General features: G+C 41.6%; 1 protein-coding gene across 1 annotated transcript in view; it reads left to right on the top strand.

The window, feature by feature from the left end:
* SPAG16 (sperm associated antigen 16) overlaps positions 1-23,046 on the top strand; it is a gene marked incomplete at its 5' end in the record, with an annotated part of 197,080 nt that overhangs the window by 31,688 nt on the left and 142,346 nt on the right. The window contains one exon of the mRNA XM_005428842.2: positions 11,888-12,014. Within this exon, the coding sequence (XP_005428899.1) occupies positions 11,888-12,014 (127 nt within the window). The remainder of the gene's footprint in view (positions 1-11,887; positions 12,015-23,046) is intronic.

The following is a 23,046-nucleotide window of genomic DNA, read 5'->3' as shown; positions in this document are numbered from 1 at the left end:
GAGAACAGTGGATGCTCTTCTCATCCAGTGACACTTCTTTTGGGTGCACACTGGGATTAGACAGGTGTAATATATATATTATAATATAAATATATTGATGGAAAATCATGCTGTTAACAGGGAAAGGTGGAACAAAAAGGAAAGTAAACCAAACTGTTCACATCCAGGTAAGGAGGAGACGAAATCACTCTTGTATTTTGTGCTTGTGTTTCAAGTTAATCTTTTCTTTCCTCCAGCTGTTGGCAAAGGGAAATCTAGCCCTTTTCTTCCTTTTTGGGGAGTGGTGGGAGGTATCCCTGGGAATTCAGCTCTTCCCATTCTGTGTTCAGGCACTAAACAAACATTCGTGCACCTGTAGCTTCAGTGGGTGGACCAGGCTCTTTATTCTTCACTCCAGCAGATGCCCATTAGAAGCACTGGTTTTGTTGTGGCTCCATGTCTAAGAGCACAGCAAATCCATTATTCATAATCCCTTCCCAAGTTCACAAAGCCATTGAATAGTGCTGCATAACTCCTTAAAGCTGCCACCCACTCAAATCCATTTTATTTGGACAAATAAAGAAACTCTACACTGAAGAAAACCAATTTGAAAGCACACTGCAATTCATTTTCCTCACTTAAATATTGAAGTGCTTATATTTATTGCATCTCAGCCTTGTTGTACTGCTTTCAAAAAGAATTTGCTTGTTTAATAGATCTAAAGAAGTTTCAGTAAATTTAAAATGTGGAGGAAAATAAACTAACATCCGACAAGGGTCACAGTGCTTTCTATGTACATGGGTTGGGATTAAAGACAAAGAAGAAATATATTAAAAATAAATTTAAAAATACTAACTTAATACACACAAAAAATTGAAAGGTAGTGAAATTAAATTATGACATGCCAGTACTGCTTTCTCTGTCCTATATAGAATTTCATCACTATAAGTTAGACCAGCAAATGGATCCTAAGGTAAAATAATGGTGAAGTTTTCGTTTGTTTTAGGGGATTTTGGGGATGCAGGGGGTTTGCTGGACTTGGGTTTGGTTTTTGGTTTTTTTGAGAGCTAAAAGCTGATTTGAGTCAGTTTTATGGCAACTGGGTGGACCTACTTGAGTTGTCTAGATTTATTCTGCTGGCCTCCTGTATAGTTCTTGTTTCAGTTTTTCCCTTTTGTTGGCAGTTTTCCAGCAGTGGTGGTTTTTTTGAAGAAAGGCAAGCATTTTGTGCTAGTGCAGACCTGGGTCACCCATTGTGCAATTTAATGCAGCAAACAGAAGAGAGCTACTTGTTCTCCTCATCAGCTGCTCCCTGATTCTGGTGACAGCACAGAACAAGTTCTAAACAAGTTCACAGAAAAAGTTCTCCCTCAGCAGCTGCTCCACCCCAGCCCTTCATTTAAGGCACCCAGAGCTGGAGCTTTCAAATAGCCCAAGGAGTTGATTGAAAATATGTTGGTGCAGCCACATTGTCATGTGGGAAAATCCCATTATTTGGGCACCCAACAGCTGCAAGAATCTCAGACTCTGCACTGCCCATCCTAAATATGTAAATTTATAGAGAACATTACATGATAGGGCTTAATGGGATGAACATAGTAGGCTTTGGCGAGGTATTCTGGGATTTAGTGTTACAAGAGTGACATTTTTTAAAAGCGTGCTGGTATCCACTCTTACAGACTTAAACTCTTGTTAAAAACAATTCTTTCTTACATTGTCTGGGAGTTTTCAGAAGCAATAGATCAGATTAGCCTCACAAAGAAAATGTGTGTTCCAGCATAGTGTAGTACGTTTATCTGGTGTTCTGGTGAAAATATATTTCAAATTTTGTTTTTCATTGTCACATTTGTTATTTTCTGTGTTATGTCTCACCAGTCAGTAGTTGTGCATATAATGCCATATTCTTTATTTATTAAGGTGATTGTGTAGAAGAATGAAATAAATGATGACAAGGAAGAGAATGAAAGAAATAACAAATTCTTCAGGGTGGTTGGAATGCACCATAAAGGGGATCTGAATGTGGAGTGCAGATGGCTCATCTTCTCCACAATATTTTATTTGAACAGCAAAAGCCTAAAACTGCAAAATAACCTGTTCAAATAGTTCTCACATAAGCCCTAATATAAGGACACAAAAAATGAAATCACTTGACAGTGATCCATAAAAACACACGTGTGCTGTTGTCTTTCAGAAGCAAGGAGGGATTGAGACATCTGCATTTACTTGTTCAGGGCTAGCCTGAAAAGGCAGTAGTTTTAGAGGTAAAGTCCTTGTAATAAAAGAAAAAAGAAGACACAAATAATAAGATCATGACAGCTTCATATGGAGTGTGGAGCAGGCCATGAGCTCAGCACTGATGTCAGCTGATGTGGTAATTGAGGAGAGCCCACTGTCACAGGGGAGAGGCTTTGCTTGTTCAGTGGCAGAATTGCTGAGCAGCAAACACACTGCTTGTCCTGCCCTGCTTAAATGGGTTACAGCTATTTCATTATTTCTGAGCCTGTGCTGATCTGATTAGCTCAGACCCCTGAGCCTGGAGGGGGGAGGAGATAATTGTTTCGTGAAACAAGGCTCTGGGCTTCAATAAGTGATTTCTGATGCTCCTGTCTTCACCTGTCCAACAAAAAAATCCCCTGAGGAAACTTGATTTGCAGAAAGTGCTGAGCAAGGGTCAGAGTCAAAAAATAATCTAAGAATTACCATGTACCTTTTTGAACCTGAGTGTACCTTGACTCCTGGACTGAGGTTTGGGATTCTGGTGGCTTGTTTTTTTGTATGCTGCAAGGGAGACACAGGCATTTCCAAGGAGGAGTTTGTGTTCTAGTTCCTGGCTGAAGGACTGAAACGCCATTTTATTCCATCACTGTGAAATACAAGAGCTGACCCTGGAGGGGAACCGCTGCAGATCGTGTCGGTGCTGGGAGCACCGAGCTGCACAAAGCTTTCCCTTTGCCTGATGGAATGTATTTTCTGCATGCAGACAGACTTGATGGAAAAGTTAGAAGCCATAGCCACAAATGGATGGTTTGATATGTGGGTGTTGATTTTCTGGAGGCAGGAGAAAGAGCTAAACCTGGATTTTAAAATATGGAATGCAGGGTGTGTGCTCCTGCGTGGTGCTCAGAGCGGGTATCAGTATGGGACCAAATCCCACAGCTGTCTTACAGATGTTCTGGGAATGCTCAGAACATTCCCATTAGAGTAGTGTTAACAAATGCGTTATTTCTGACTGGCAGCTGGGGTGAGAATTACTAATTAAGTCAGGATTACTTTAGATCATTCCCTGGCATCACTCTTGTTAGGCACATTTTCAGCTTTGTAATTGACTTGGTCTGTTTTGACCAAGCTGATGAAAAGGGCACTTAAAATCTACAATTTGGATATAAAAGCCGAAATCATCTTCTGTCCCATGACTTGCAAAGTCATTTTTGTTGACCTAACTCTAACCTTGGAGAAGTACAATCCTTGTCAAATGAAACATAATCCAAATTCGAAACATTTAAAAATGCATCTCACTTCTGAAAAATTTGGATTGTAAGTAACAGGCTTCTGTTCGAACTAAAATTGCTGAAATAAGTTACCAAAATTTATTTGGAGCCCAATTTCAGTAAAAAGTGAGCTTGTGCAACAGCTGTTGCCATGAGCTGAAATGTGCCCTGTGCTGCCAACAATCAAGTATTGGGCAGTGAGATTTTAAAGGTATCTTGATGAGCTACAGCGAAGCCTGCACAGTAAAAGGGACTGAAGAATATATTACAATCTTAGAAAAAGACTATTCTTAAGTAGAGATTTTAAGTCCTTCAGTCTTACTGTTTTATCTTTCCTTTAAAAAAAAATTAAAGCTTCACACCAAAACCCCTTCATCAGAATCAGAAAATACAAATAATAATACTTCTCATAGAACACTTCATTTGTTCAAAGAAATGCAAGACATTAAGAGACTAAATCTTCAGTGTAATAATGAGCAGATTCATTATTCATGTTTCAAGCCAATAAAAAAGGAGATAGATTATTGGCAAAGTTTTCACACCTTCTAATGAAAGCCTAAGTAGAATATTATTAATTCAATAAACGTGGGCTTTTCACTCACAAAAACATATAAAGCTATTGTCAATCATATTTAGTATTCTCAATTTTTATCAAAATAGATCCTGAGTTTGGGTAGTATTGGACTCAATCAAGCACCAAAAGGTAATTGATTATATTTCTTTTTTGTCTATTTCTGCCAGAGAGTTCTAACCAACCATGGCACAGGAGAGTCTTCGTTCTGTAAAGCCCACCCTACCACCATTGATGTGCACTTGATACAGCAACATGGTAAAAAATAAGGTTTTTTATATTTTCTGGGCTGGCATCGGGGAGCCAGGCCTGTGTCCAACACCACAGCAAGCAGTGGTGGCCTCAAAACTTTGTGCTTTTTTGTCTGAGAATATTTTTTAACTCAGTGCTGCATCTTGGTGTCTGCCTGGTAAAGGAAGTTTCCACATGCTCAATAAACACACAGCTTCTACTTAAATACACACAGTAGAGCTCTGCTAGAAAAATAAATACAGTGTTATAATTGGCTACTTTTCCAGTAATATATTGTGTTACATAAATTACCAGGAATTGAGGCAAATAAGCACTTCAATCCCAAAGGTAAGGCATGAAGTTTTGCAACCTTTTTCTCCTGCATTCACAGCACTCTCTTTCAAGGACTGTGATTATTTGGCTGTTATCTAATTTCACTGCAGAATAGAAATCTGACTGGAGCCTTGCTTTCTGCTGGTTAATTATAAATTTATTAGGGGAATTTTGCCAAATGTCCCTCACTATTAGACCTCGCTGAATCTGAAGTTCAAGCTATCAGACTTCATTTAACGTAATGCATTGCCCTCTTTTTCTGTTCTGCATGTGGTTTTTTGTATTTTTTTGTTCTCAGGTACATTCAGTTTTCCCTTTCTGTGTATTATGTGCCAAAGAGGCTCTTTCAAGTTATAGAAATGGGACAAAGTAATTCTTCGAACAGCAAAATATGTAAGGAGGCAAGGTCCCTGGAGATGAAATGAATTTCCAACGCAATAAAATAGCTTTCCTGTCCTGCTTGGGTGTTGCTGTTGACAGAGTATCTTGTTAACAGCACACCAATGCCTCAGGGGTAGGAGGCTGTGGAGGGAGCACCACGGAATGGGAGGGTGTGGAGTGGGAAGGGAAGGATTAGACAAGATTTTGGCCACCTCCCTACTGTGGGAAAGCTTTAACCCTCTGGAAGTGCTCACAAGAGTGAGCCCCAAAGTTCTTGGGACTGGGCTGGGAGCACAAGACCCACATTTAAGGATCATGTTCAGGCACTGCCCTTCAGCCTTCTCTTGGAGTTTTGCTAAAAGTAGGGGCTCCCAGTAAGTGTGAGACAAATCTGGAGCAGACTGGAGGGTATCCGGAGGTGTAGGTGCATCCTGTGTGAGCACAAAGCCCAGGGTGTTCCTTCCCCAGCAGGGCCAGGAGAGAGTTGGGACTGCAGTTCCCTCTTGCAGCAGGTGGAATCTCTTCAGCTACTAAATCCTGGTGGTTTTTATTGGAGTTTTCAGCAGGAGCTGCAGCAGAGCTGGTGAGAGTTGAGTCTTTACAAATTGGTGTTAAAGGAAAGCTGCCGTGCTCAGTTCAGCTCCTGAAAAGGGAGGGGAAAAGAGCCTTGCTTGATCTCAGAGAGGAAATCTGCGCTCTCAAAAATAAACTGCTGCAGCCTTTCAAAACTTACCAAGCAAGTCAAAAATGTAACTGTTGACATTGACTTATGTCCTGTCAGTGGAAGGACACAATTTGATCCAGTTCAGAAGCTCTGTGTTTTAACAGTACAACTGTTCACAAGGAGGTCTGAGAAAAGGATGTTACAGGATTTTACAGCAGAGGAATGTTTGTTTACAGATGAAGAATGTTTGTTTGTATGCCTAGAAAACTCTAATGAAACATATGTATCATGTCTGGAGTTCTTTTTCCTTGGCTAAGGCTTCCTAGTTGGGAAGCTTTTCTATGCTTTTGGTAGAAGGAGGAAGACAAGAACAGAGGAAGGGAGAGAATCACACCATTGCACTTACCAGTTAAGTCCATCCGCCTTCAGAGCTCAGTTTGCTTTTACATGCTCAATTTCCTGTGCACCAGAGCAAAGTGTGAGCTGTCAGGCTCCTGTGGTGACAGAGCTGGATCTCATCCTGCTCCTCCTGACATCAGTGGCAGAGCTGGTGCTGCTTCCAGCAGGACTGGGACGGCTCACGGTGCCTGTGTGGTTCAGCTCCTGATGGGTGATGACAGCAGGGTTTAATACTGAATCCTGCTTCTGCTCAGTGTGAGCTTAAAAAGTGCAAAAATTAAAATTATCTAATAACAGATTTCACCAGATTGAGAAACTCGTGAGTAGCTCTGCAAACTGATCCTTGCCAGGAAAAGCCTGACTTGGAGCTTTGTTTAAATCAGAGGATTGCTCCTCGTTTTGCAGAGCACTCAGATTGCAGAGATTAAAACGTTCCACAAGTGCTAAATATGAACATAAATTACACAGAGAAGGATTAAATTTGTATTTTCTTTCTAAATGTTTCTAACTACTGGAGGAGAAATGTTTGCATTGTCACAGAAGCTGCAGTAAAATCTCCTTTAGCATTGCATTTTCCAAGTGTCAAACGCTGGTTTGAGAGAGAGCACAAATGAATATTCACAATTGGAAGAGAGTTCCATTTTCTTCAGTATAAGTAATAATTGAACAAAGTGTTTCATATTGACAGCATCATACTTTTATGCATCTTTTCAGAAACAAATGTACTTTCTAGAGTAAGTGTCCTCACATGTCAATGTCTCAGAAAATGTGTTACATTTAGTGAAATAATGGGTAAAAAAAAATCACTGTCATAAATGATGGCAGGCACTTTTTACTGAAATACTGGTAGTTTTACATTCTTGACATGAATAATTGGATGTGTCATATGTGAAGCTACCTAGAAATAAAATAGAGGTCATAAAATGTAAAGACATGATAGGATGCATTTATAACAGCATAAACCAAACTGGCATTTTAATGTCTTAAGCCAGCCCATTTGCTATCCTTGGCCATTGATCTTGGCTGGGAAAGTTCTATGCCAAATGTAAACAAATTTTGGAGATAGAGCCATACTATGAGAAAGTGATAGGGTTAGGTTTTGTTAAAAAGATCCTCCTTTTGGCTGTTCCAATTGCAGCCCAATAGGAGCACTGGAGGCTGGTTGTGGTGTGTCTTTACACATCTTCCTCAGAAATGCTGTGTCCACCTTCACAGCAGGTGACTTTCTGATGTTACTTGCCCTGAAAATTGTGATTGCAGCTCACACAGAAGAATGTTTCTCAGTAGACATGAGAGAGAGTTTAGCTCAGTGTTTACTCCATTCGACAGAGCAGTTTTGGGGAAAGTTAGTACAGTTTGGGAGTTCCTGTTTGGGAATTCATTATTTAATTAATTCCTTTGAAGGCATGGAAAAAGGTGCGTGGGAGAGGCACTGACTCCAAAGAACAAGCTCAAAATCTCATTAATTTTCATTGGCTGTATAGGTAGTTTTAATTACCATGCTTGAACTGAGATTCAAGATGGCACAGAAATAAAACAAGTAATGATGACTACCTAAGTACTCACTGAAATGGTATCACCCTCTGCTCCCCCAATTTTTCCAAATAGACCTGAACATAGAAATCTTTAAAAAAAAAGAAAAAAAGCCAAGAAACAGGGCACAAAAATCCTAATTCTGTAGGAATGTATGGGGTGTTTTTGAAACACTAAAGTAACAGAAGAGTTGGCCACATGTTGTGTGCCTCATGGCTGTGGTTTGCTGCATGGCTGGCAGTCAGGGCAGGCTGGGCACTGCTTTGTTCTTCCTGAGTTTTACTGGGAAACTATGCAGGACAAGAGGAGTCCACCCACTGCCTGTATTCCCTTTCAATTACTGCACAGTCTCTGGAATATCTGACTGGTGCATTTTTTGGCTGCTGTTTTACATTTGTGCAGAGCCTGGGAATGTTCACTGAAGTCTTATGTAAGTGGAAATCTTTCATATCTTCTGTTTTCAATGCAGTTTGTACTGAAAGCCCTTTGGAATTTGAATGAACCATTCTGGAATGTGATTTTCAAAAGAGAAGTCTCTAGAAATGAAATCTTGCCAGTCTGTTGAGATAATGATGTCAGTATTGGTATGGTTAATTGAAGCCAACATTCCTGGCATAGATGTGCTTCTGGATTAGTATCTGTCCATGATTGTTTGAAACTCTTAGGAAACATCCAAACCTGGTGAGGTAGAATGAAGGCTGATTTATTGATGGACATCATTACCTCACCTGGATTTCAGGGAGAGGAATTGGCTGCAGAGAAAAAGAAAACATTGAGGATAATTAGTCCTGTACTAACACGGGGGAAAGACGAAGGTTGGACTGGTGTCTGACTGATGTTTTAGCATGCAATATGCAAAATACTAAACTACTGAGCAGCATTTCTCTCATGACATCATTTACTGAGAGCTTCTTGAGGCATCGAGATTTGTGCAAGTGTCTAACCTGCTGTTCATACATGATCCCCTCTGTCTTCTGAATGAGGATGTTCAGAGGTTGTGAGGCTCATATCCATGAGGCTTTGTGTTCACAATGAGAAAAATACCCAGTGCACGTAGCTACAGGTTTTTTCTAATGTAGGTAAACTTGTCATTGGATAGAAACATGAGCTTCCATGATAAAAAACACTGCAGATTTATTCTAATGTAGATAAACTTGTGCCATTGGATAGAAACATGAGCTTCCATGAAAAAACAGGGTGATGCTCTACCCTTCATATCAACTTATTTTTTAATGGAAAAAGAACATCTAGATAAATTATTGCCCTTTCTGACCAGAAGATAGCTGGTACAAGACAATCTTGCTGAAATTATGTCCCAGCTGGAAGGAAAGATGAATTTATTTTATGTAGCATTGGGGAAAGGTTCTCAGAAATATTCAGTCAGTCAGTTATCAGAGTGGTAAATGAGATCTCGAGAGCCAGAGCTCATCAGAGTACGGTGATAGGGAAGTGGGAAGGTGAGAGGCTGCATCAGGGCTGGGTGTTTGTGTTCCTGATGGAAAAGTGCAAATCATTTCCTTCCCTTCTGCTGCTGTCATGGTCCATCACATCATCAGTCCATTTTCACCTTGCTAAGGGATTCTGAATGGGCCTTCCTGCTTTGGCACCTAATTAATCTCTCACAAGCCTGTTCTTGCAGCCTGTCTGCCTGGGACGGTCCAGATCTTACATCAGTGCCTGACAAACAAAATATCTTTTTTTCCTTTAACTGCCTCTCTTTTCTTGTGTTGTTTCACCCCAAGTCCAGTCAAGCAGGTTGAAGATACTGTTCTTCCCCAGCCTTTGAAGAGGGTGTAGACACACCTTGTTATTACAGGAAAATTGGAAGTAGTTCCCTTTCTTCCAATGGAACTACTCTCACACTGGTAGAAAGCTGTGGTATGGAAAGCTGTCTATGTTTTCAAAAATGCAAAGTGCACACAAAAAAAATGCAGCAGGATTTTCCTTGTTGGAAACTGTTCAGCAGCTCAGAGCCTTTACATTGGAACATGCAAGCTGGAAATGATTGGGAACCTTTAATAAATGGCATTCCTAGGCACAAATACAAGTGTGAGATCTGAGATGGAAAAGGCCTATCTGTGGTGTAAAACATTGCCATGAGACTGTGAGACAAAAGAATTATTTTACTGAAGTTATTTTACTGTCGTATATCAAGTGATCATGAATATCAGATACCTTGTGCACCGAGTTCTAACAGCCAAGCACTTTATGTCTAGTTTAAAATGAGTCCTTGTGACAAAATAATACATGTAGTCTATATAACAGATAACACTGGGTGGTATAATGTATTATCTATAATAGAAAAACATAGATTCTGTAAAATGATACCAGTGGAATCTAATATTTCTTTGAAATCTATTTCCTGGATAGTATTTCTCCTCAGAAGCTACTTATTTCCCTTCTGCTCTGCTTGTGTGGGGGCAGGCTTGGTGTTCAGCCCAGGATATCATTCCAGAGTGGCAAATGGAAAAGCACTGAACAGATCTGAGGAGTCCCTGGGTTAGATCAGAGCTCAGGGCAGTGTCCATCCCAACCTTGCAGCTCTCCTGGCCTGCCCCTCACTGCAGACACTGATCTCCTGTGCTGGCAAGAGCTCTGAAAGCCTTCTGGGGACATACGGGCAGGGAAAAAAAAAAGGCAGAAAAATCACATCTTTAATTCCCCCCTGCTGACAGCTTCCTTAATAAATATTGCAGGAAATTTCTCTGTTAGGAGCCACCCAGTAATCTAATTTGCAAGCCCCAGTGATATATTCAGCAGCCAGCTCCAGGGAGGTGTGTTTCTACTGTCAGAATCACATGAGCAGGGAATAAAATTCTGAGCTCTTGCTGAAAGCTGCAGTAATTTATGATGAGTTGTTGGCTTTTATTTTTTCATCCTATTTTTGACTCAGCTGAACAAAGAGGATAGAGCTGCTACTGAGTTTACATTGATTAGTTTTTCCTACAGTATGCTCCCCTACCTGTGTGTTTTCACAAGATATAACAATACAAATACTTCACATTTAAGTTTTACATACATCTGAAGAAATCACAGAGTGATGCCCTTGTTTAATAATGAGTGATGGATCCTGGATTATTTCAATCATCCCCCCTCTTGACACACTCCTGATGGAGTTAAGCCTTTGCCAGTCTGCTGAGTTAAAGTAATCCCAGATTTGTCTGTCACCTTCTGTGTTGTCTGGATGGGGCATCTTTGGGCTGTTCCTTCTCTTCAGCTCCAGTTTAAGGAATGTGCTGCTCTGGTGTGTACACAGAAGGCAAAGCAAAACCCAAAAAGCTTTCATGGGATTACAGCTGTACAGCCAAGGTCAGGCTGTTTGGTGAGAGAACTGATTCTCCACAGCAGTGTCATCCTGGTTGTGTCCAGTTTTCTACAATGGGAAAAGCTTCCTGTCTGGGGTTCCATCTGCATCAGGTCCATCCCCTCAGCTGAGAAGGACCAACTGTGTTGCCCCAGAAATTAACTCATTTGAAGAAAACAAAGCAAAGAGGTGAGAAAGGCAGCCCAAAAGCTGTAGGGTGTTACTCCTCAGCTGGGAGAAGGTGCAGTGGCTGGGTGTCTTCAGCCTTGAAGGAACTTTCAGAGCCACTTCACAGGTAATTCCATCTGAGCTGTTCATGATGAACACCTCAATTCTTGGGGTGCACCTCTGTTCCCCCACCTCTGCTTTAAGAACCTGGAGCTTACAGTGGCCACTGGAGTGGTTCATCCATAGCCAGAGACCTCTCCTTCAGGGAAAAGGGGTTTAGGGTGTCCACAGAGACAACACTTTTCCCTCAGTAAAGAGCTCCCAGGCACCACTTGCTTTCTCTAAGCCTTTGTGCAGACCTTGAGAGGAAAACCATGTTGCCAGCACTCACTGGCTTTCTTCAGAGTGCACATGGGCACAGTCCAATAGATCTCTCTTTGAAAAAAAGGAATTTCATGTCTATAAAAAGGAAACTGTGCTGTCTCTATCCTATCTTTTCATCCACATTCCCTTTTAGTTCTGCATCAACAAGGTTTTTTGAGGATCCACCCAGGGAACACAAAGTGGTGCTTTCATTGTTCCTCCTTAGGATTCAATCTTTTCAACCACTTCTCATTTCTTTATGCCTTCCTGCTCTAGCCTTCCTTGCTGGGAAGCAAACACCAATGGGTTGGGGTTTGTAGCTGTCTCCGTGGTGCAGTGTTTGGGTGAGGAATTGCTGTCAGTGTTCATTTTTCCAGAGATGCACAAAATGTGTTCTGCATTCACCTAAAGCTGTCTGTTGATGATATTACCCCGAGTGGAGGGTGCTGCATTCCTGTTTTCTTCTCTTGCAGTGAGAGGTGCAGGTACACCCTGCGTGGCCACAAGGACTCAGTCAACAGCATCGAGTTCCTGCCCTTCTCCAGCACCGTTGTCACCAGCTCTGCTGACAAGACCTTGTCTCTCTGGGATGTCAGAAAGGTAGGCAGGCTTTGCCTTGGTCTTTCCTGAATTCAGGATGTAGCGCTGTGTGTACATGAGAAAAATAAAACCCAGTGTGAAATCAAAATAGAAAGGGAGGGTGATGTACCAGTAAAATATTCACTAATACATTTGTTATCTTCTGACCAAAAATGTCATCATGTAACACTCCTCTAGAAGCAATCTGCCTCCCCTCCTCCAGAACTCTGTTGATTCCTCATGGAACACACATTATTTTCTCCATATTATATCACTGCAGGTAGTGACAGAAACTCTGCATCTCCTCCTTTGTTCTTCTCTACCTTCTTTCTTAGGAATAGGTAAAAATGGTTTGAGTACACTGGAGAGTGTATTTGTCCCTGCTGCTTTGCAAATCAAATATGCAAATCCTGTTCATGTAGAACGTGAGAACAAGGCAAAAGGAATTTTTTTCCTCTTTCATCAGAAAATCTAATAATTATTGCTGTTTCTGTGGTATGGAGCAACTTTTGAAGTTCTCAAATTATTTCTTCAGTTGATGTTAACAGCCACTCTGCATTTCTCAGACACTGTAAAGGTACAAGATTCCAGCCTCCAATAGAGAATGTTGTATTCATGGAAGAGATTTGAGAGGAAACAGGCAGAGCTGTTGCTGTGGATTAAATGGTGTTGTCGTCAGAGCTATACAAACACAGGGTAGGAAAAACTGCCATGGAAATGACACTGGAATACTTGAGATGCTCATTAGGCAATTTCTATTTATGGATTATAGAAACAGACTGAATAGAAGGTCATTTAATAATAATAATAATAATCCTGGTCAAAAAGCACAATGAGTTAAAATGAAACTAGTCAGGACTCATTATTCCTAAATGCATTGGTTTGTAGGAATATTTGATATCCAAATATGAATAATTCAAAAAGAGGAAAAAAATTATTGCAATACAAACAAAAGTGAAATGCTTAATGGAAAAATAGATTTCTGCTTTGTTTTGTTTTCAATAAATCCTGCAAGGAACTTTATCTTGCAAATATCTCAGTAATCTCCTGCTTATAGCAAATTAACAGAGTCATCAAGGAGTTTTCCTTTGACAAACATAAGGAAAAAGCCTCTCTATTTGCTCACCAATATTGTTTTTCAGCTTTGGGTAATTTTGCTAAGATAGGAAAGACCTTTTGTGAAAAGAAAACGTTGTATGTGGCATTTTGTTGTGTATATATGCTGTTGAATTTTTTCCATGTCCAGTGGGAAATCTTGCAGGTTTGGGGTAAATGCTCACAGTAAAACCTCACTTGAAGCGGTGAAATCTCTGTCAAGATGCCACCTCCCTCTAAATGCTGAATGATATTAAATGTTCCCTCCAGAAAGAAGATGAATTATTTTGTCCCATTAATTGGGAATAGAGTATTTTCTCTTCTCTGTGAGCTCAATTAGCATTAAGGAGTACATTTAAGATACTTCTAATGAAACATGAATACCACGCTCGGGTTTGTTTTCTCATAAATCAGATTCCTATTGCTAATCACATCTTGCTCTTCCATCATTAAGTGCAGTCAGCTCTTTATTATTAAAGATAATGGATACAGAGAACTGTAAGTCAGAGCAGTGTAAGTTGAATGGACAATGAGCTCTGGATTTGGGGCAGGATGGAACATAAATCTTTATAATTACTAAGGTAGAACTCTAATGCAGCCTGCAGACTTTGGAAATGCAGGGTGTTACTTTTCCTCTTTTTTTTTTTTTTCCTGGATAACAAAGTAAGATCCATCCAGTGGTTTAAAAAAATCTTCATCACATTGACTCTAATTTAAAACCTAAAGGCTATGTTGCCTATAGGAAAGTGAGAACAGAGAAAGATGAATTGCACTTGTGGCTCTTTCCAAACACTGAGGGAGAATTACAGCTTTGGCATTGGATTTGGGCAGGAACCACACTTGTGCTGTGCCAGACAGGCAGTAGATCAGATGTGGAGGCCCAGGCTGCAGTTCTCTGGTGGGAATTTCTTGCCAGTGAAGCTTATGGCTCTGGTGCCAAGATAAGCTGCAGAATTTATTCCTCCTTGTGCCAGTTTCATGGAAAGACAAGCGTGTTCTGGCTTTTCACCAGAACAATTCCTTGCTGACATGTCAGGGAAAGCATCTCCACTCATGAATTGCTACGTGTGTCCAGTGATGAACGGGAGAGGTGCAGAAGAGCCCCTGACCCCCTGAGTCCAAGTTCCCCTGCCTGGGTTAATTCCTGCCATGATGAGATACCTGCCACTCCTCTGCATCTCCCACAGCCTCAGGAGCCATTTCTTGGGACTGCTCACATTTGTCTCAACACCATTTGAGCCAAGCTTAAATAATTAAATAGAAGGGATACTAATTTTTCATTCTACGTGTTTGAAACTTATTGATTTAGTAACTGTCTCACGTGTTTTGATTTTTGAAATGTCGGATTTTATAACTGGATATTTCAATTTTGAAAACATTGTGGAGAGACTGTCATTTAAAAGGCAGCTTTCAGTAGTAATGCCCTGAGGAATGTGTCCAGTGAGGATTTGGGAAGAATTCTGTGTGTCCTTAGCAGGAGAGGCCCATTTACGTCAGTGACACTGTTCTTGTGAACAAAGTTCAGCACACACAGAGCTCTGTAAAAAGTCACACTCATACAATGCTCTATTTCTATTCCATTTTTTGAAATAACAAGCATTTGAGATACTGTTTGATAATTCGTGTCCATTTTGGTCTCTACTGCTCACTGGTACTCAAGTTTAATACTTTAGTTATCCAGGATATATTTCTTTATGCAGTGCAGCTCAGTGATTTAGGACGAGACCTGGTTTTTCTGCACTCTGTTTGCAGAAGATTGCTGCATAACACAAATAAAAGGATCCCATTCCCACCCCACTATCAAACTAATACCTCTGACATTCAGGAAGGAAGACATCAAGATGTCAACTTTTTTCTATTTGGGTCAAAGATGACTAAGGCAGCACAGTGACCAGATGCCAGTTCTAGCTCTGCACATCAAATTGTGTCCTTGTCAGTAAATTGTGGGCTGAACAGCAGAACCAAAAGTAAGAAGTTGCAAGGTAGTGTGGTCCTTGATGAATAATGCAGGCTCCAATCTCATAGGAAAAAGGAAAAAAAACCAGAATGAAATTGCCCAAAAATCCTGCCTGAACAGCAGCAAGAAGCTCCCAGTAAAAACCCTGCTCTGGCCAATTTTCCTCCACAGAGACTCCTGCAGTTTCCCCTTCTGGGAATGCAGGCAGAGCCTCCTTTGGGCTCCTACAGGGATATCTGTGCATGGCTGTGGAGAAGCTGGATCTCCCAGCCCCTGGGAATGGTTCCTGAGCTGGTGCACCACACTTCATCCAGCAGGGCAGCCTGGGGCTCTGGGACTGCACCACACCCAGAGGAGTTCACTGGGAAGGAATAGTCAGGGCAAAGAGCAGGAGGCTGCTGGGGGATTCTGCAGGGTAATATTCTGTCTTCAAATGTGGCTTTGGATAAAAGAGGTTCTTAGGCACAGCCCGTTTTAGAGCAGTAGTTAATAAATTGCAGCTTCTGTGCTCCAGTGCCTGCTTATCATGGTGTGCTAATGGCTCTTGAGCACTGGCTGAGTTTGATTCAGTTCCCACACAATTAGGTCTGTGGGAAACAGCAGGGAAACCCAAATGAATGTCCCACCTGGGAGGGTAAGCAGCAGCACTCAGCAACCCCAGCAGCAGGTTCTGAGGAGTGTCACAATCCAGGTTCTGCCTCCTCTGTTCTTCCTTGGCTTTTCATTTTGCCCCAGAATGATCCATCTGTGCGTCCAGAGAAGCAGCAGAATGAACCCCAAGAATCTGGGGGTGCTCATTTGCCTTTTTTCCTTTGTAGAAGGGCTCTGGCTGAAGGCACGTGGGTCATTTGAGGACAGTGGCCATTTCTAAGGGCTTTTCACTCTGTGTCCTAGCAGAGAATAAACAAATCCATGCACAGGGCAGTTTCTGAGCTGTTGGCTGAGGTTTCCAGCTGTGCTGCAGCATTTTAATGATGAGCCCTTGGCTGCCTGTGTGTTTCATATGGATGTAGAATCATTACAAGGGTGCTGATCTAAGCTGCAGCCTTGCAATTTTCTCCTTCACAATACTGCCCATCCTCTCCCACCCTGAGATGTCTTTGGTCTGGGACAGCCTTGCTGGGGTTCCTGTTGCAGCTCAAAACTGGTTAACTTTTGGTTAAACTGGGAAATTGTTCCAAACTTATAATTTCCTTAGATAACCTTCTAAATTTATTTTCATCTAATTAAATTATATTTTAGACCACTTACTTTCCAGTGTTTATCACTATTTAGTACTTTCTAGATTAGTAATTTCCTTACGTATCCTACTGTAGTTTTTTTTTCTTCCAGTGAAATATAAATTAGTTTGTAGACGTTTTGCTTTTCCATATGGATTTTGTCAGAACATTTTTGTCAGTAGACTTAAAGCACATGGGAACACCTAGATCTTTTCAGGGATTCTGCCTGTCTGTGGTGGGGAGCTCTTTGCCTGTGTCCCTTTGGAATGGTCATTCACGAGGCAAATTCAGGTAAAATGAATTTAAGGATCAAATGTATGAGAGAAGCATTAAGCAGGCAAAAGGGAGTGATTTTGAAAAGCAATCTGGTTGTCTTTATAATTTTTAGCCTATTTCAGTTGATTTATCCCCAAGTAAACACCTTAGACACAAAATTATCAGTCAGAATCTCCTCAGAGTATTGGATTTGTCAGTTTAATTTGAACCCTTTTGAACTCCTGAGGAATGAATTCATGAGCTGAGTGGATAGACAGGATGGGTCATTTAAAAAACCTTTGACAGGCAGTTTAAGGTCCACATCAATCCTCTTCAAAAGTAGGTCAAAGATTGAAGTTGTCAGTACTGGAGACAAAGAGCTCTTCCATGCAAACTCCAAATCTCCCAGTGCAATTGAATTATGCTGCTGTAAATAAGGGATGTGCAAGGATAAGTCCAGATCCTGGCATGAAGTGTAACAAATTCTGTGTTCCTCATTCTGTGCATTTGTAAATAATGGGTTCATATTTTAAAACTCCCTGTCTTCACATGAAAAGGAATTTGAGTCACAGTGAAATATGAAATCAAGAACAAATAGTTATGAATACGGATTATGTTTGCTCCCAGAAGCAGCATCACAAAAGACAAAAGTAAAACTTGAAAAGGTTTATGTTAAATCTGTTTGGGATGCTTTCCTAGAGACTTAGTGCCAGTTTTTTTAAAACCAGAAGTATGGCTGAGGAAAAAAGTCAACATTTCTTTCTAATAATGAAAAACAATTGGGAAAAAAAAGCTTGATGTGGTCAATGTAGTTCTTAAAAATGCTACATTCTGACTTTATATCAAAACAACTTCAGCGAAAAAGGCAGATTGCAATAAAATATTTCAAATAATGAACATATAAGTACAACTTGGATCAGTTGACCCAGATGCAAGCAAGAAAATATCCAATGTTCTGGTTTTGCTGTGGGATTTTCTTCTTCTGAGAGGCAGGAAAACCACTGCCCTTCAAATTGTGTGTGGCTGCTGTCCCCAGGATCACCCTCACACTGGAACTATGTCTTTCCCTTGGACCTGTTCCTCCTTTCTCTTGTCTTCCAAATCAAACCATTAAATCAACAGTTTACCAAGCTGTATGATCAGCTCATCCCACAGGCTTTTTCCCCTGTTAAACAGGTTTAAACCAGACTAAACCTTTTAGAATCAGGTTATTCTGCAGTGCTCAACAGCTGGACTTGATTATCTTAAAGGTTTTTTCCAAGCAAAGTGATTCCAGGATTCTCAAGCTCCAGGTGAATTAGTGGCCCTTAAAAGGTTATAATTGTTTGATTAAGCTGTTCCTGTTCACTGATATCCCCAGTCCTGTCCAGTGGATATCTGAGTCTGTTGCCAGTGGGAATTCAGCCCATTAATGAGTTGTCTTCCTCTGCCTTTTTGCCAAAACATAGAAAAGCTACATTTTTAATTTCAAAGGGAAGTCTTTGAGAGGACAAGACAGTTCTGTGTGTTGAAGCTTAAATCTCCAGCTTGACTTGCAATTCATGTGAAGTGTATAAATGGCAGTGAGGTTAGGTTAGATCATGATATTCACAGTCATTTATGAAGTGTATAAATGGCAGTGAGGTTAGATTAAAGTAACACTTTCCATCATGATATTCAGTCATTTAGCTGCTGCTGGAGAATCACAGGATCTGCTGAGCTGGAAGGGACCCACAAGGACCATCCAGTCCAGCTCCTGGCCCTACAGAGCACCATCTCCAGCAGTCCCACCCTGTCCCTGAGAGTATTATCCAATTTATTATTATCCAAATTATTATTATCCTTGAGCTCTGGCAGCCCTGAGGCTGTGACCATTCTCTGGTGAGCCACTTCCAAGAGCCCCAGGATCCTGTGCAGCCAAATGCTTTCCTTTCTGTGCAGTCATGGTTTCCCCAGAGGCTCTGTAGGAGTTTCCTCCAAAGTCTGCACCCTCCAGAGCAGGCTTCTTGCAGTGCAGCCCAGCCTGGCTCTGACTTGGTGTCAAGACTTGGTGTCTTGGAGCAAGTGTTGGCTCCTTCTCACATCCCTGCCTTTCCCAGGGTGGGAGCAGCCCTGTGATCCATCCCTAGCAAGGTATGGCAGTGCCTGTCCTGCAATCCCTGTTTGCTGCCCTGCTCCCAAAGCTCCCAGCACGTGGATAGTCTCCACTGCTGCAGCCCTGTAGGGCTCAGGGCCTTTTAGCAAAGCTTCTGCTGTGGCTCAAGGCTCCCTCTCATCCCTGTGCTGCTTTCCTCTGCCCAGGATGGGTGATGGGTGATGATGGGTGATGGCTGGTGGGTGATGGCTGATGGGTTGTGGTGGTGTTCACAGGGGTCTCAGGACAAGGGAAGAGATGAGAATCTTGCCTCCATGTTTCAGAAGGCTGATTTATTATTTTATGATTTATATTCTATTAAAACTATACTAAAAGAATAGAAGAAAGGATTTCATCAGAAGGCTAGCAAGCAATAGAAAAAAAATTGAATGAATAATAGAATCTTGTGACTGACCAGAGAGTCCGAGCCAGCTGGACTGTGATTGGCCATTAATTAAAAACAACCACATGAGACCAATCACAGATGCACCTGTTGCATTCCACAGCAGCAGATAATTATTGTTTGCATTTCATTTCTGAGTCCTCTCAGCTTCTCAGGAGAAAAAATCCTGGCAAAGGGATTTTTCATAAACTATGTCTGTGACAATGGGTGATGGTGATGATGGGTGGGAGATGGGCGATGGTTGATGGGTGGTGGGAGCTGCTGCTGAGCAAGGCAGTGTGCAGTGATGGAGCCCTGTGATCCACAGCTCTGTCATCACAAACAAGGGACACCTCAGGCCCTGCAATTCCCACTGCACTTTCTGCTCCCTGCACTGCTGGGTTGCAAACTTGCAAGGGCAGGCAGAGAGAAGCAGTGGCGGGAAGGGGGGCATTAATTCACCACCCATTGAGGCAGATTTCATCTGTTGCTGCTTGTCTTTGAATATTAGCTGTAATTAGAGAGCTATAAATAGAAGAATGTAACATATTGGAACTCTGGCCATGGGTTCCAGTAAACACTGCGTGGCTCCTGGCAAGGGGTCTGGGGAGCATGGGGTGAAATGAAAATGAGTGAGGGAAGCAGGTTGTGTTGCTGCCTGGGCAGGGTGAAGATTGACCTGAATGTGAACTTCTTACCAGCTGCCTGTGTCCATCCATAATGTGTGGGCAGGAAATATTGCAGTAAGAATGAGTTTGATTTCCATGTGGCCAATGTCACTTTGAAACAAAATGGGAGTAAAGTTCTTTCAAAGGCTTTGGGAAAGGCCTGGCTGCAGAATAACATTTGCATTGACTTCTTGGTCCTAAAACTCTAATTAAATTATTGATTATGAAGCTGGCTGCTTTCTTAATAGTTCCTAATGTAACAATTAAACCAAAGTAAGTAATTAAACATGAAAAGATTGGTCCACAAGTACAATCTTCAAAAGGTCATTTTCAACTTAATTGCTTTTTTGAAACAGGCAGAAATAAAACAAATGAGTCATTAGCAGAAAAGCAATTTGGTGTGAGCATGTGTGTAATAATGTGTCTACCAGATGACCACTGACCACACAATACCGAAATTAATTTAAAATAATGGCTAGATTTACTTAGTTGATGTTATATTAACACATCTCTTCCAGACCAGGTTTCTGGTGTGTGAAGTGCAGTAGGAGATACAAAACTGTAGCATGTTTCTACTCTGGACAGCTGAGAGCCCAGGGCAGAAGCCAGAAACTTCAGCCAAAGAGCACAGAATTTCACTGGAACTATTATTGTATTGTTTAATGTCATAAACAATGCTTTGTACACTGAGCATTTATTTTTTTATTATAATTATTTTATAGGTGTGAGAAGTAAGGGTTTATAGATGCCAGTCAGATTGGTCCATGGATTTTTACAGGTGGGGAAAGTTGCAGGGAGGGGAGCATAAAGGTGTTTGCCAGAAAAATTTCCAAAAGACCACTTAACACTGTTGGATAGTGATTATTGTGCTGGCTGCAGATGGATTCTGCTTCAATGGGTCTGCTCCAAACCAAATCCTCTTCTGGATGAGGCAGTGGTGGGAGAGGGAGGGAATTCCTGTGCAGTTCAGGTTGTGAGAGAACTAGGTAAATCTGTTAGTCTGTGAAGTTAAATGCCATGGTGACTGTGGCTACACATTCTCAAAAAGATCTATTAAAACCCAAACAAACTCCAAACCTTACACATCAATTTCCTTTCTTCTTACAATAACGTTAAGTAATACATTTTCAATGATTAGGTTTTCAGTTCGGTAAAAACTGAATCAAAATATTGGTGACGACTTGATGTGCTTGTATACATTACTCCCCTTAAAGTGCTCGTGGATACATTGATTCCCACTCTTGAGTCCCTACAACCTCAGTGGCTGCTTTGGGCTTCAAGTCCTTTTCCTAAGAGCGACCAGCTACTGCCTGGGAAATGGCTTGAACTGAGAAGCAGGCGGACCTTTGGGATGACTTCAGCTATTTCAGACCTTGTAAGGTATTTGCATAAAAATATTTTCTTGTTGCTTCAATAAAGCTTAAGTGGTCAATTTTATCCTGTGCAGAATAGCTGAGGGCCCTGGTTTTGCAGGAAGAGCTGTAGGCTGCCAAACTGGTTTTGGGTAGAACGCCCCATGGAGCACTGATGGATGGTGAAGGTTTACAGTGCGAATTCACACTTCAAACGTTGCCCAAAGGATGGAATTTTGGTGGTGCATATTTAATGTATGGGAGCTGCCAGGCATTCAGAGGTGTGAATCAGTTCTGTGCTCTGACACCCTGAAGGCAGCAGCACAGGGAGGTGCTGTTCACATGCTGTAGTCCCAGGCCAAAATGCAGCCCTTTGACTACAGCTGAATTCCTCTGCCACATTTAGAAGCATGATTAGTGGTGAGGATGTTTTGTGTTGAGAAGCAGTGGGGTTGGTCTATTGCAACAGATACAGAACTTAGGAGGTGGTTCTTGGCTTCTTCACAGCCCCAGGGATTTGCATGTGAGTGGTAAGCACATCACTTCATCATATTCCTTCACCTCTCTTCCATCTCCCCTTGCCCCCCTGGGCTGCAGGGTTGGGCATTGTGGCCACATTTCTCTTCACAGAGAAAAGCAAGGCACAACTTCCCAAGGATTTTCTGGGGTTCACATTCTCTGAACCTCAGAGAAAGAAAAAAACAATTCTTATCTCATTTACTGCTCTTGTGTTTTGGAACAAGTGGAATGCATTGTGGAAGATTGTTTACCTGAAGGTGATTGGGTTCTGGTGTGAGTGTTTTGATTCATTGGCCAATTGAATCCATGTGCGTGTGTTGGGACTGTTGGCTGACAGCCACAAGATTCTGGGGGTTGAGTTGGGTTGAGTGCTTGTGCAGTTTCAGTTTAAATGTGATGTAATACAGTATAGAATAATATAGTATAATAAAGTAATTAATTAGCCTTCTGATATCATGGATGCATCATTCCTCCCAGACATTGGGTTGCTCTGCTATTTACAATAAGGCATGAGAAAAGCACATCAAAAAGTGAGAGTCTTGCCCTGTCAGTGTGCTGTACTGTTGTCATCTTATTGCAGGGGTTCCACACTGTTGTCTCCTTATCACAAAGGTTTCAGACCTTCTTGGTGTTTCTTGTGGGCAGTTCTCAGAGCACTGACTCTTCCTTCTTCACACAGCAGGCAGCTGACTCCAGTTCCCCTCTCACCCAGCCACCCCACTCTTTTATAGCACTCTGCTTCCCATTGGTCACAGCTGTGGCCTGGTAAAGTCAGGCCTGTTCCTAATCTTTGCTAACTGGCCCAGCTGCAACTCCTTAGGGGTAAGATTACTTTCTACACTATCTTGTATTCTATCCCACTACACTGTACCAACAACTTACAGATCACAGAATATGCTGAGTTGGAAGGGACATCAAGGTGTTTCAACTGATATTCTAATATACAACATATTCAGTTGTCTCTTGCTGGGATCTTTTTCTCCACTCGTGTTTTTAGGTTGTTCTGTAGAAAGGATTGTTTTGATGCAGATGAGAGACAGAGCTGATTGCTAAAATGGTGGAGGTGGGATGAAGAATATGACAGACCTCCTGAGAAGGAGCTTCAGGTGTTGAACAGTGTCAGTGTGGATTGGGAGACATTGGCATGGGCTGCTGGGGAGGAGACCCAACAAGGAGCATTTGTGTTGTACAGCTGTATTTAAAAGTGCTCCAGGAGACAATCCTGGTGGGATTTCACATCTCCCTTAGAAATTGGAGCACATGTCCATTTGCTGCCTTGCAGATGAGGTGGTGTGATGGCACTGGAATTGTGAGATTGTCAGAACCAGAAGTGACTCTGGAGAACTGTCCTTTCTGGTATCCTGAGAGCCCTGAGTGTCCCTCACTCAGCAGCAAAGAATCCACTGCTAATTGCATGGGAAATTTATGTGAGGCAGTGGAAAGACATCTGTCTCCATCACTGGGTCCATCTGGAATTTCCCATCAAGGAGAC

The sequence above is a fragment of the Geospiza fortis genome, unplaced genomic scaffold, assembly GCF_000277835.1.
Source record: "Geospiza fortis unplaced genomic scaffold, GeoFor_1.0 scaffold407, whole genome shotgun sequence".
In the NCBI taxonomy this organism is placed as follows: Eukaryota; Metazoa; Chordata; class Aves; order Passeriformes; family Thraupidae; genus Geospiza; species Geospiza fortis.
The sequence above is the reverse complement of the archived record's forward strand: the minus strand, read 5'-3'. Positions and strand labels throughout refer to the sequence as shown.